The sequence below is a fragment of the Motacilla alba genome, chromosome 2 (genome assembly GCF_015832195.1).
Source record: "Motacilla alba alba isolate MOTALB_02 chromosome 2, Motacilla_alba_V1.0_pri, whole genome shotgun sequence".
NCBI classification, from domain to species: Eukaryota; Metazoa; Chordata; class Aves; order Passeriformes; family Motacillidae; genus Motacilla; species Motacilla alba.
In genome coordinates, this window is record NC_052017.1 from 131,484,469 (window position 1) to 131,499,501 (window position 15,033).

The following is a 15,033-nucleotide window of genomic DNA, read 5'->3' on the forward strand; positions in this document are numbered from 1 at the left end:
CTTCAGTTGATTACTAGCACCCTTTTTTAACCGGCTTTTCTTTTTCCTCCTGACAAGACCCTGCAGTCACAGAGTAACTCGAGTCTCTGCTTAAGACAAGGCTCTGTCAGACACATCTACATTTTCAGAATTCTAGCTGGCAACCACAGACAATGACAAGAGAAAAAGTAGTTCAATTATGTCATTAGGAAAAGTCTTGTCTCATGAGTTAGAAAGAGAATTCTAAAAAAGAAAAATATACTACTGAAAACAGAAAAAAAAGAAAGAAAAAATACCAAAGAATGTGACATTTTAAATAAAATGAGCCACTGAAACTGTTCTAAAGGTGGGAAGGTGGCTGAGAGGAAAAGAATAGGGCTGAGGGGAAGTCAAATTCTACCTACAGAGCAATTTTCAATTCAACACCCTGCAGGGAGATGTGGGGTTAAAGAAAAAGTTCTGTATTAGATATTAATACTTACTACAGATCCATTTTCTACTTGAAGTTATAAACTATCAATGGCATCATTTAGACATCTAACAGTTAAAACCATTTCTATTTGTGTAACAAGCCAAATATTCCCTGTGTGTCCTATCCTAGTCCTGTCAAGGCAAATAAGGACACAGCCATTGCTGTTAAAGCCATCTAAACCTAAAAGAAATTTTAATATAGAATAGAAATCTTCAGTCTCATTTCTGTTCACCAACTAGATTACCGCAATTCTCCACTATGCAGCAGCATGCTGGCAATTTTCCAAATCCAGTTACCTACTCTAATGGCTCCACAGTTTGAATGGTTTTAGATTCAATTTATTAAGATAATTACTCCCTCCATTTAACAGACTAGTTACAGTGCCTACTGCTATTCTATTAGTTCAGTGACTTTCAACTACCTAGTTCTGAGACATTTAAGAGAAGACATTAGGAACACTTCAAGGCTAGTCTCTAAGATTCAAACAATTTTAACACTTCATGCTTAGCTAGGAACAAGGAGGGAAAAAACAGTGTTACATGTCCCACAATAAGTTCTTAAACATTACAATACTAGTTTATCTTTGATGTTTAACATGTGGATTTTTAGGTTCAAATGCATAATGATTTCAGAAAAAAACTGGGAAGGTTATGGGGATGGTTATTCTTCATGTAACTAAGGCCCAAATGAAATTAGTTTATCTGGTAATTAAAAACCAACAAATTTTCTGGAAATTCATGGAAAATATGTAGTTCCTTCCTCTTAACAAATCATTCACTCACAGAAACCACAGTTCTCCTTACTACAGTCAGTAACCTTAGGAAGCAGCATAGTTAGACATGTCTTACAAAAAACATGTAACAAAGAGATCACGGTCATTACGGAATGTAAATTACTTTCTATAAGAAGGGACACCATCAGTTTTAAAACTATTGACAAGAAATATGGATCTATACAGTACATTTTGCATATAGTACAATTTTAAAGGATCTGAGAAACAAGCTTTTCCAAACGCTCCTTTTTATTACTATGTATAGGACCCTGGCTATCAAAACACCACTTATGATTTGGGGCAAGGGAGTGGAAGGTACAGAACAATGGAGCACATAATGAAGGTTCTTCCTGCATAAATGCACTCAATTCACTGTATGCTCCTAGCCTACCACGGTTTCAATTGATAGTGTCCCTCTTAAAGACTTTCAAAAATCAATCAAAAATCAAGGAACTAAAAAAACATTTGAAAGAAGACAACACAGCCTAAACCAAGTTATTCTTCACACATATATGAAGAACTCTCTGTATCCTATGTGCTGAAGGGTCACTTAAGTGTCTGTTATTTTAACCAAGTCAATCAAGGGGTTTTTTTTTTGTTATACCCTACCTACACAACTGCTGTGGTTATACGTTCCCTTAGACATACTGCATACAATTTATATATGTGTATACACATATACTCAAATATGGAACAAACAGATTGCAGCCTCAATCCTATCAAAACTTACCCAAGGGTGTTGCCTGCCAGTCTGCCCAGAGTTTCAGAACCAGACAGAAACCATGGGGAGTCACTAGTCCTGCCTGGCCTGGATGTCCTTCCTGCCCCTGAGCCACTGCTCAACTTTGAACTGAAAGTAAAAGATGGTAAATCAGTCACAAAACAATCCCAAATGGGTTAAGAACAAAACCTGGAATCCCAGGCTGAAATTCTCAGGGACTTAGTCTGGTAACATACCAGCTTAAGCAACACCCTTGGGGAATATTCCAAACTAATCTAACTGTATATTAAGAAGTACACTGGAAAAAGAAAGTGGAAAGCATGCCTAACAGACCTTATGTACATCAGCAATCCATAATAGCACAGATGCAAATACATATTAAGCTAATTAGTGAATGGAGTTAGCCACTGTGCTAAGTTTTCCATTAGTGTATATGTACAAATTGTAATCAGCAGGTGTTCTATCTATAAACCTGAGCCTGAGTATGCTACTTCAATATGAAGTGGTTTAAATTCAAATGTGAACCATTAATTAGTCCTGTTAAGGGGGACTTACCTGGACCAAGGACCACAGATCTAGAAAGTGAGCCTTGCCAGATGGGACCACTTTCAGAGTAGATTCTACATTAAGCTTAACAGTTTAACACAGCTTCTTTCCTTTCTTAAGGATTATTTTTGGAGTAGTTTGTTTCTTCGAGTTAAAGAGAGCCTGTCTCACTTCTTTCAGAATCACATCAGAATCACATATACTATTTCTTCCTACACCAGTTTGTCAAGCTAGGCTGTTTGGCTGCATCACCCTAACCATTGTGTCTCTACTCAAAGTATCCATTCCAAAATCTACTTTGAAAATAAACAAACAGAAACAAAACCAGAAAAGCAGCTGAACGGCTTATCAAGTTCAAAAAATATCTTAGAAGAAAAGCATTCCTTACCCATCACTATTCTCAGGTTTACCCAATTCCAATCTGTCTGGTTGAACTGAAAAACCAATCCTGCAGACTCTACCATCCTGTATTTAGAACAAGAAAAGCAAATGTTCAAAATTGAAATGTAAGTCAAGTTTACCAAAAAAATTAAAACACAAGCCTTCAGTTATTGAATAGTATTAATCAATTTAATGTAGCTAATTTTAACTGTATGGTTTCAAGTTTGTTATCTGTGAAGATTTCAGGAACTTACTTCCAGAAGAAATGCAGCGTGATTTGGTCCCACCACACACTGTTTAATAGTGGCCTGTTCCAATACATTCAAAGGCGGGTGGCTGAAAATAAAAAGTGAGAATTTATTGTATTTTAGAACTTTTGAAGTCCGGGGAAAAAAATGTCAAGCTGTACGTGAAAGGAAAAAATGTGCAGTGGTGGTTACCAATATGAAAAATTACTAAACATGCAATAATTGAAGCACACAGCACATAAAATCCAGGGAAAAGATCTTGAAAGGTGATAGTTTTCACTTAATCTGATCAGCAATAAACAACAGGGTTTATACCTCATATTAAGAAGTCATTCCGTAATGAAAATTGTAATAATATAATTTATCATAACTGAGAACCCCTCATTTTCTTTCTGTGTTATCTGAAGCATATCTGGACTTCAGTATCAGTAGCATTGAGGATTTCTAAGGCTCCATCATCTACTGTACAATCTTCTGCTTCTTGTTGCTGTTAGAAAAAATTGTTCTTTCCTAAATTATTTACAGCAGCATATGATATGCCTTACCTGTTTAAATTATATTTGTTCAGCTTCTCTGAAACTTCCCTTAATCTGAAACAGAAAGAAACAAAGATGTTATTTGATTACATACTCCACAGCCCACAACATCCACTCACACAGCATATTTATGATGTCATGGGAACAACTTACCACCACATTTATTGAAGTTTAATATAAATACCACTTGGTGCTGGGAATCTGCTTTACTCTGCAGTTTAACCCTTGCCACAGAACCAACGTTTGCTTGCATTTCTGTGTGTTTTACAAGTCACTACCAAAAAACACTACTCTTGCCTCGATACTACCATTTACAATTTCATGCACTAAATAAACATATAAAGCAATGACCATGAACTGTAGATATACTTGTATTTCCTTGTATAAACTTGAATGCAGTATCCCACAGGAGAAAGGATTATTATCTTCAAGAAAATCCAAGTATGTGGCATGTGAGAGCCAACAACATGACAGTAAATTCCCCAAAACAGAAAACACAAGGAAATAGATGAACAAAAGCCAACAGCAGAAGGGACAAAAACAAATTCTGACTAACAGAAGAAAGAATCCAGAGAAACATCACTATTTATAGTGTTATGTAGAACATTACCATTACTAAAGGTAAACAATGTTTCCAAAAGCTCAAAATATCAGAGCAGAAGACAGGGCCAACCCATATACTACTCCTGCTTACAGGATACTGCATCCAAAAGTGGAAAGCAATAGAGTGATTTCTAAGGTAACTTCCAATTCACTGAGGAAAGATCCTCTATGGGCAGCAAAGACACTGGAGTACTATCAGGTAAGCATGTCCATTAAAGCTTGGGTTCCTTTCTTCCCAAAGGAGACAAACAATCTGAAAAAGCCCCCAAAGACCTTCCAATTACAGTCAGAGTACTTGCATTTTATCAAGATATAAAACCAAGACTAATTCTGTACAAATTGTGTAAGGTCTTCTTAATTAAGATTTAAAAATCTCAGTTTTGGTGCCATGCTCATCCTGGCATAAATCAGCAACAAGTTTCTAAACCTAACAAAAAGACAGGCACACCAGCGCTGTTTTCCTCTGTTTGAATCCATGTCTTTAAATCCTTTCGCTTGCTTCATTTCAGTTTCTACACACAGACTATGGACATCAGACTTCAGCTACTTGCAAACCCTGACCACGAGAAGGAAAATAGACTAGAAGTCCAAACAGTGAAATCTTAACATTATGGACAATGTTTAACTCTTAAAGTACTTGTCCTAAGGGGAAAAAAAAAAAGGAAAAAAATCTCTAAATCTGTTTGAGAAGCAAGGTATTTTATACTGATAGAAGTAACTTCCAAGCCCAAGAAGAAAGAAGAAGTGAAAAGACAGCAGGATGGAATTGAATGTGTTTAGAATTGCCTTTTGCTATCCAAGCCAAGCTGCCAATTTGTAAGTAGGCGATTTCACACTCCCGATTTCCAGCCACAACTACTTCACACAGGCCAAGAGTACATAGGCAGATAAGGTTTCTGTGAAGACAACCCACAAAAGCAAGAGAAAACACAAACTTCCCATGCAATCTGTGCAAAAGGTACCCCACAAGAGTGAACTACTGTGGGAGACAATGGAATGAACCCCAAGCTGAACAGCGTACGCTCCACACCTTATCATATGGTTTTATACAGCAAGCAGGGATTGCTGTGTAATATCTGACAAGTTAAACATCCCTGAAGTTCCATGTCTTGAGTTTATCACCTAACAATTTCCCACAGGAATCCTGAACAGTTTCCCATTAACATTTCTCTCCTGGCAAGCATGAGTAGTAATTACAGAAGAGGAAAAGCTACCTTTAAATTCATTGCACTGCCTTTAAGAAAAGCTGATGGCAAAAAAGCAGCACTTTATTGCAGATGGTTACTAAACTAGTCTATGAGCAACATTTAAAGCCTCCTTATCTGAGCCTTGGTCACAAGACCAGAGCACTACCAATGAAATCAGCATTAAAATTTGAAAAAAAGTCATCATACTCATTTTATACCTGTAAAAATGAAGTAATAGGAAAGAAATATGCTCAGAAAGCTAAGACTTGAATAGTCAATGAATCCATGAGTAACATCAATCTCAAGAGAGTAGGTCTATCTGCAACAAGCACAGGCCAAAAGAGATCTGATGCTGCTGAAAAGAGGCTGCTGTCAATCTTTAACAGGAGAGAACAGAGAGAGTTATAAACAACAATGCTGAAAGTACTAAACTCTTCTATAGAAAGAAAAATAAAAGTAAAAACTATCTCATGCCTCAACCATCTCATATGCAACTGCTGTAACAGCAAAATTAACAAGTACTGCTCATAAGTCCACGAGGACTTGAATTTGATGCAGAACACCACTGGAGCTGTTCCCTGCTGGGCTGCTGGTTCCAGCCTCATTCCTCCCCCTTCTTGCGCTGGCACCAGCATTCACATGAACACTGATCATGAAACCAAACCAGCAGGACAACAAGAACAAAGCAGAAAGATGTGTTTGTATACTCTGTATGGAGAGCCTCTCTGTGGAAATAAAAACTTGAAATAATTTCCTGCAGTAATCTAAGCCTTTCTACCTGCACAGTTGCAGGGTATTGTACCACTGACCCTCTGAAGGGAAAAGCTTATTTAAGATCAGGTTAATTTTAATTATACAGTGCAGTAATTTCAACTGATGCTGCTCTGGAGGAAGAGGTAAAGGCAGAGATGATTTAGTCAATTCTCACATCAAGGTCAACATTTTCACTAAGACCTTTCTGTGGTAAGTGAAATCTCCAATATAAATGCCTTGACAGACTACACTTCAAAAAGGTCTCATTAAAGGCAATTAAACTACTTCAAAGGACAAAGTTAGAAGCAACAAGTATTTTCATCACAAACATTTTTGAAGAAATACACTAGCCTGGCAACACTTTTAGACAAAAAGTTTAGTGATGATAGCACCTATCAAGACACACATTCTTTAAATACTATTAGTGAAATTAATCCAAAAACAGTTGTGAGGAAAATAAATTCAATTTGTCCAAGCCAAGAAGGGATTTCTTCAATTTCAAGTTTTGAAGCTCAAATTTCTAGCCTCTAGAAAATGACCAGAATAGAAGGGATCTATGCTCACACTAAGCAACCAAAAAGGCTCTAGGTCAGGACTACCACAGCTCAGATTTCTGACATGGCACTTTTATTCATCACAAGACATCACTTTTCTCAAAGAAGATTTCTATTTCCAGACAAGTTTATCTAAGGAGCCATCCTTCCACCACATCTTGCTTTATAAAAGCAAGTTAGGCTCAAAAATCCAAAAGAGTTACAGAGAAACTCAATTTCAAAATACTGAAAGTAAGAGATGCAGAGGAAGAAAAGGTACTTTTTTTAAAAAAACAACAAAATAAACAAAACATAAACCAGCCAAACAAAAAACTACACAGACACACACAAAAAAAAAAAAAAAACAAAACCCAAACAAACAAAAAGAACCCCACCCCAAAACCCTAAAACCCCCAAAATCAGCTTGGTATGATGAACAATTTCAAGCAGGGATATAGGAAACAAAACTACTTCAGGCCTGGTAGATTTTTCTGAGTGATCAGGTTCTCTTAAAAACAACTTAGTACGTCAATGAAGTCTGCACGCCAACAAACATGGGACTTCACACCAGAGCAGCCAGAAGTATTCAAGTACCACTACAATGCCTTTCCAAGGGAAGGCTTACAGTAATACTAATAAAAATAATGAGCAGATATCCAAGGGGACACACCCATGACACAATCCATTTAAGCACCAGAGAACAGTATTACATACCTATCAACACTTAAATGGTAAATACAACCTTCATCCCTGTCCCTCAGCTGAGACCCTGAAGTGCTCTGAGCGCAGTGAGCCAGAGCCAGGGAAGCCCCTCTGGGGCCACTTTACAGGGCTTGGCTCAGCAGAGCTGCTCAGCCTCCAGACCAAAGACCTCCCTCACCTGCTGTCTTGAATCACATGGAAATGAGCTCCTGTGCTATCAGGATCACAAAACCAGTCTCAAAAATGCAGAAAATGGACACCAAAGAAAACCTTAAGCAAAAAGATTTGTTTCCTAATGCCAGGATAACTTTGACACTAGATACTGTCATTGATGCAAAGTCACACCCAGCTATCCTCCGTGCCACAATAGAGCATACAAAAGGATCCTGACCCTGACTGCCATCTCAAACATTAGAAAGCAGCTTCCAAGGAGACAGTCTTCCACAGCTACATCTTTCTACTACTGGAAAAAATGAAGATTTAGAGTGTGCTTTAAGTCATTCTAGGTAGAAAGGGGCACGAATCTATAAAATCTAATGCTAAAGTACCACACAAAAGCAGGCAATAATTTTATCTGTAGAAAATAAAGTAATGCACATAACAAAAAAAAAAAAAAAAAAAAAAAAAGAAATTCCAAGCACAAGTACAAAATTACAGGCTCCAAGGTAACCCATACTGCTCATCAGGGTAGTAGGATAATGTGCTTAGACTATAATGCAGAGATCACTGAAATGAACTAGATGACAAAGAAACCCATTGCTCTACTCAGTACTCAGGGGAACGATGAGTACTTACACTGTGTCCTCCCCACATTTCAAGAATTATAAATGAATTTGGTTATTATACACTAAACAAACACCTACTGCTCAGGAAATCCCTAAGCTGCAAATTCTTAGAAGCTGGAAAAGCATCACTGTATGTTTGCCCTATTCTAACACTGTTCTCCTGTTAATCTAGCACTGGTCTCTGTAAGTAGAGGAAAACAGGAGGAAAATAAGATGGACTTCTTGTCTGACTTGAACAGCTGTTCTTGTATTTCATAGTATCAGCCAACAAAAGTTTACAGAACATGGCTCCCAAACTTTATTTCCTATTTTGCAATATTGTCAAGTTTGGTTGATAAAGGTAGTTCTGATCCCTTCATGATCTCTGAACATGATCCCTTCATGATCTCTGAACTCTCTGAACAACGGTAACACACTGCGCTGAACCTGTAATCAGTAGCAGAATGCTAATATGGCAAAGACCAAACAAATGAATGTCCTGAAAACAGCTTCCTGTCACTGAAAAGTCTTCAGGTAATACAGTGATTGTAGAATGAAAATTGTCTAATAGTAGACCATTACTATTTAATTACTATTTACACAGATGTAGACAATTACCTAAGTTGGGTATAAGATAGCCCACGAAAAGGTTAAAGCATGACAAGAAAAATTAGCAAAAGTAGAACATGTCTTTTAGTCCCAGTTTTAAGAAAAAAAGGCAGATTTCATATCACTGCACAGAAGAACAAGGGGAGGACAGTGTATATTGCCTAGCAAAGGCTTACAGTGCTGTGTTCCACAAACTCCTCACATAGAAGCTGCTGATGTTCAGGCTGGACGAGCAGACAGTGAGGTGAACCAAAAACTGTCTGAACATCTGGGTCCAGAGAGTGGTGACTGGTGTCACAAGGTCTGGCTGAAGGCCAGTGACAAGCTGTGTGCCTCACGGGTCAACACCGGGTCCAAGTCCTGCTCAACACCTTCATTAACAATCCAGATGATGGGGCAGCGGGTACCCTCAGCAAATTTGCTGATGACACCCAGCTGCAAGGACTGGTGGATATGCAGGACATCGCTGCCAGCCAGAGCACAGCAAACTCATGACAGCCAAGGAGAAGCAAGGCACAAATCCCTGCACCTCAGCAGGAACAACCACATGCACAAGAACAACCACATGCCAGAGACTGTCTAGCTGGAGAACAGCACGGCAGAAAAGGACCTGAAGTCCTGGTGGCCACCAGGTTGAACGTGAGCCAACATGCCCTGCAGCGAAGAAGGTAAACAGCACTCTGGCTGCAACAGAGAAACTACTGCCTGCATGCTGAGGCAGACAGCCCTTCTCTTTATTCAGCACTCATGAGGCCACATCTGCATTGCTGGGCTCGCCACTACAAGAGGGACATGAGCATAACTGGACAGAGTCTAGCAAAGGGACACAAAAATGATTAAGGGACTAGAGCATTTCTCACAAGAGGAAAGGCTGAGAGAGTTGGGACTTCAGCATAGGGAAGAGAAAGCTTTGGGGGGAATCTCATCAACATATATGAACACCTAAAGCAAGGGTAGTAAAGGGGACAGAGCCAGGCTCTTTCCAGTGGCACCCAGTGACAGGACCAGAGGCAGCGGACACACACCAAAACACAGGAGGTTCTGTCTGAACATCAGGAAACACTTTCTTTGCTGTGAGGGTGATCAATTACTCACCCAGGGTGCTCAGGGAGATTGTAGAGTCTCAACCCTTGAGAGTTATTGAAAAGCCATCTGAACACAGTCCTGGGCAACCAGCTGTAGATGGTCTTGTGTGGAAAAGGGACCAGATGATATCCAGAGGTCCCTTCAACATCGGCTATTCTGCAATTGATACTGAGGACTTAATGCTTTCAGGATGTGATCTCCACATATTTGACTTGAAGGCACAGCAGCAAAAGGAGGGGATTTGCCATTGAAAAGCTGGGAGCTCATGTTTTGCTGTACAGAATCCCTCTATGGTCAGTGACACAGGAAAAAAGTTACACCAACAAGTCAGGAAAAGTGTCAGAGAGTTACACATTCAGTAAAAAAATTCATGGGTACTTAAATATCCAGCTGGAAGTACTCTGTTTCTTTAGCAAGAACAGTAAGACCAGGGGCAGACACCTGTAGCATTTGTGAAATGCCTCTAACTAGCAATGAATTAAGCTGGGTGACTGGTTCCTCTAGCTCAGAATCTACTTAGACCCTTTCTTCAGATTTCAGTGAGACTGAAAACATCCCCCTCTGAAAAAAAAAAAAAAAAAAAAAAAACCAGAACCATAACCCCACGCCACAGTGCAGAGGATGGCCATAGCCTAGCTCAAGGGGAATGCAAAGTCAATCATGCTTCTTAAATAAGCAAACACCCATAAGCTATGAAAGAGCATGGCCCCTATTCTGAAAAAAAAAAAATTGTAGTTAACAATCTGAATACAAACAGGAAGAAATCACAAATGTTATGATCCTGACAGCACTGCCACAGAGAAGTTAACATCATGCCTACATGTTATTTAGCACTTTATCTAGAGGATTTGGTAGTGAAGCAGGTCTATAGCTACAAGTTGCCTAAACACCTAGGGTCATTTCTGGGGGGGGGGAAGAAAAAAGAAAAATACACTACAGGAGAACGAGTCAGACTCAATCTGAGGTCCTTCTATGGCAGAAGAGTTCCAAAAGTATAATTTGCAAATCCAGACAGAAATCTGTTCTCTGGTGCAGAATGCATTAAATCATCATTTTGTGGTCCCACATTCTGTTCAACTGCACAAAGATCCTGTAGCTGTTTTGTTTAACATTTAGCAGAAGACCATTTCTCTAGCCAGAACACCACAGCTAAACAACTGGATCAATCAACTCAGTTGGGTGAGTTCTGAATCTTAAAACAATTAAGGCTGTAAGCTATTCAACTATCCATCATTTTAGGAAGTATATCCTCTTGTGGTAATAAAACACAAATAAGGGGAATTTAGAACCCCATGGTTCTAAATTCAAGAATACTTGAAAAATGCACACATGATAATAGCATGAGCAGTGTTACTACACTGAACAACAAAAAAATGCTAGCTATCAAAACACAGCTAGGAAGCTGTATACTTGTTTAACTAGAATGAGTGAAAATTAAAGACCCCATGAAGGCGAAGAAAAGAAAAAATCCCATTTTCATAGTCAGAATACTGCCGTAGTGATTCCATTCGAAATAAAAATCCAGTCACTGAAAATCATAGAACTTTTTTGTGTCCCACTGTGATAAGATTGTTAATGTTCCTTCAGGAGTTCATGACGAGCCACCAGGGAGGCTGTGAATTTAGCAGCACACCAGCTGAAAGCCTGGAGAGCCAGGTTCTGGTCCCAGCTGAGGTCACTGCAGGAACCCAAATCATCTCTTCACCATTTTCCTTTGCTCTAAGCTTTTGGGAGCTGTGATCACTTTATGCAAAGTTGGAAAATGGCCTTTGATTAGAGCATTCAAATGCTATAAAAATATTTTTTAAATTAAGAACTGTCACATTGTTAAATACTCAGTGTCTTGACTAGAGAAAAGCAACTGTATATTTTGTACAAGTGATTTTATTAAAAACAAAGCACAAACAAGAACTGAATTCTAATTGCTTTGCTATAAAGTCCAACGACCTTATTCTCATTCTGAATTAGTTTTAGCAACAGGGAAAGATCACTTAGCATGTCCAGTCCTTTACTGTTCAATTCCTCCAATTCCAAGCCCTGAAGTATTCAACAAAAACTCTGATATCACAGCGTTATCTGCACGTCACTTTTGCAAACTTGCTAAAAACTGCCTTTTAAATACCAGACCTCCTCCTCACACTGCGCTGTCTTCCACTAAAAACACATCTTCAAAACCTTTCTCAGACACTGCATCTTTGATTTAGATAGGAATGGACTGAGGCCTGGAATAAAGATTAGAGAGCAAGCAGCACGCCAGAAAAACAAGCAGCCAAATCACTTTGTCTGATGCATAGTGCAGGCAAAATAAGAAACCCCAGCTTCTGAGGTGCACAGCTAATCTCAATACTTTTTTGCACTGTTAAAAAAAAAATCTTTTCTCCATCTGCCTGCACCCCTGCCATGAAACCCCCGGTGCTTCCCTCAGTGCAAGCAGTGTTTTGGTTCCCCTAGAAGGACTCAGGAAGCAGCACACTGAGTACCTCCTGCACCACATTTTGCCTAGGGCCCTATTATTTCTGGTAACAATCTTGCCAGATACAGATCCTGCACCACAACAGAAAAGAACAAACTCTGGCCATTCCAGCCAAACAGCCTGTTAATCCCCAGCCTTTTCATGAGGAGCAGGGCACTCCTTGCCGGATTACCTCCTGCCTACCCAATCTGCCCCACAATGACAAGATGCTATGATCCATCTCATTTGAAGGTTTAATTAGGTACCTTTAAATTACTGCTCTAGAGACAGACACATTTTGCCAAAGTCAGTGAATTGTGTATACGATGACTTTAAAAAAATGGAAAATGAGAGAAGAAAAACTGCTGTTAATAATATACTGTGCTCAAAGCTGAAGAAAAGAGTTCCACCTACGAAAGATCTTCATTAAAGATCAGACAACAATAACTCACACTAAAAAAATATGAAATGGATTAAAAGCCATAAATTCTCTTCAGAAGAACATATCTGATATTTACTAGAGAGAAAAAAAATACAGCTCTGACTATTTTTAGGCTGGATAGAGAACAGCAAGAATTTAATACAATAAATGAAAGAATAAATACAGAGACACATTTAAGATAATTAATTTTGCAAAATGAACAAAAAATAAAAATTATATCACCCTTACTGAAGGGAGTGACAAACTCAAATGGCTTCAAGCAAAAGTAGAGTAAGGCTTCAACTTTATTTCCATAGGCAAATACTTCTTCCATAGAGTACATAGGCAAGTACTCTTCTGGAGTACTTCTAACTCCAGTTAAGTTTTTGGAAAAACACTGTAACACAAACATTTGTTTATGTAGAGTCAATGTCAGACTCCACACTGACACCTACATAGTGAAATTACAATTTTCAGTAGAATACAGAGATCCCAATCAAGATTCATTTCAGAACTCCCTACCTATATAGAGAGATAATTCATCCCAAAGGTGAAAAAGGTGAGAGGTTGAGGAAACATAACAGAATATAGACAATGAAACACAATGAAAGATGGTAAGCAAATTTTTTAAATGTTGTTTTATCACAGCTTTGGATTAAAGTAATCAACTACTACTTCTATAGCACATAGGAAAAAAAAAAAAAAACAAAATAAGAAAATAAGCATCCAGCTTAACTAGAGATGATAGCAAACATGCTGCAGAAAGTAACACCAGCAAGACCCGGGTACACAGCAGTTTCTTTCTGGGTTATCTTCTAATAAATAGGCAAACTACAGCTGCGTGGTTATTATCACCCACAGCTATTTGAGATATTTTGAACTGATTCATCTGACAAACAAAAAAACACACTCTCTCAAATGTGAATTATTTTTGGGGCCTTTTTTTGCTAAAGACAAATTTCATAAGATTACTGAAGTCTCCAGCAACCTTGTTACCTTTATCTGCTGCATCACACTACTGCTGCCACAAATTAAACTGGCAGACCTCATGGCTGGCAATAAAACAATAATGACAGCAAGAAATCCCAACACAGCTAATGTCCAACATAGTACTAATCATGGAAATGTTTTCAAAGTTTTTATTCTGCACTCTTTCATAAACATCATAATGTAATAACTAAATTAGAAAGACAGACCAAAATATCTTCAGGCATCTTTTCTGATAAAAGGCAGTAATCAGTTTAATTATCAAAAGCTGACCAAAACAACATTACAGAAAATACATGTTTCATTTCCACTGTAGATATAAGCAATTTGAGAAATCACCTCAACAGCAACTGGCTTGGGATTACAAAAACCAGCCACTTAGACAAACTGTAAGATGCTACACCAAAAAATCATTTTTAGAACTGCCACAAAATAATCAAGTTGGGATGTTAAATATTCACTGTACCAACAAGGATTGCTGCTGTAAAACACACTGCACTTTAAAGTGCAGCAGCTAGGATTTGCTGAAAGACTGGGTGAAACATATTTAGTGTGAGAAATTCCCCTGACAAGTGCTGGGTGTAGCAGTGAGACTTGTGAGATGCAGACAAAATTTTGAAAGACAGCAAATTTAATGGTTACATCACTCCTCACCTGGAACCAAACTGGCAGTTTTAGGTGTAAGTGCAGATGACCAGTGTTCCCACCTTAAACCTTTCTGTTTAGGTTTACAGTATGTTTCAACTGTTTAGAATTGTCACACCTCATACCTTTGTATCAGTGAGTATGTGTTCTCTCTCATACAAAACAAAAACATTCTTTAAATTGAAGCAAAATACTAATTTCCCTAGAGGGGAAGGGTAAGAGAAAAGAAAGCAATGTTGGTGACCTGCATTTTTTAAGCACGGAAAGACTTTTAGAAATAGAGCACAGAGTTTATTGCCAAAATAGTTATATGCCAAAAAGAGCGAATAAGATCTGAAGTTTGGATAATTATTCCTGTAATGGAGTAACTAATGCTGTGTCATCCTCACTTAAACTGTCAAGCCTAAGGGTTTGGACAAAATACATGTGTGCACTGTGAAAATTAGGTTTGTGCATTTATTTCAGCATCTTTTTTCTCCAAACTGTTCCTCCCAATTTAAAATCTTCTAACTACTACAACCAGGCCTTGTCTTCACATTTTCTCTGGGGCACATGCAGATGCCAACTACTGCAGTCTCCTATGTGGAGTTGTTGCTAAGAGCCAAATCCTTAGTGGACTTCAATGAACTCAAGGTT

General features: G+C 38.4%; 1 protein-coding gene across 8 annotated transcripts in view; it reads right to left on the bottom strand.

The window, feature by feature from the left end:
• Positions 1-15,033, bottom strand: part of UBR5 (ubiquitin protein ligase E3 component n-recognin 5) — an 87,755-nt gene that overhangs the window by 66,147 nt on the left and 6,575 nt on the right. For 7 of the 8 annotated variants that reach the window (XM_038130175.1, XM_038130173.1, XM_038130170.1 and 4 more), the window contains exons 2-5: positions 3,665-3,709; positions 3,126-3,207; positions 2,879-2,955; positions 1,954-2,073 (exon numbers count right to left, since the gene is read on the bottom strand). In XM_038130175.1, coding sequence (XP_037986103.1) covers positions 1,954-2,073; positions 2,879-2,955; positions 3,126-3,207; positions 3,665-3,709 — 324 coding nt within the window. The remainder of the gene's footprint in view (positions 1-1,953; positions 2,074-2,878; positions 2,956-3,125; positions 3,208-3,664; positions 3,710-15,033) is intronic. The other variant, XM_038130176.1, reaches the window with a different exon arrangement.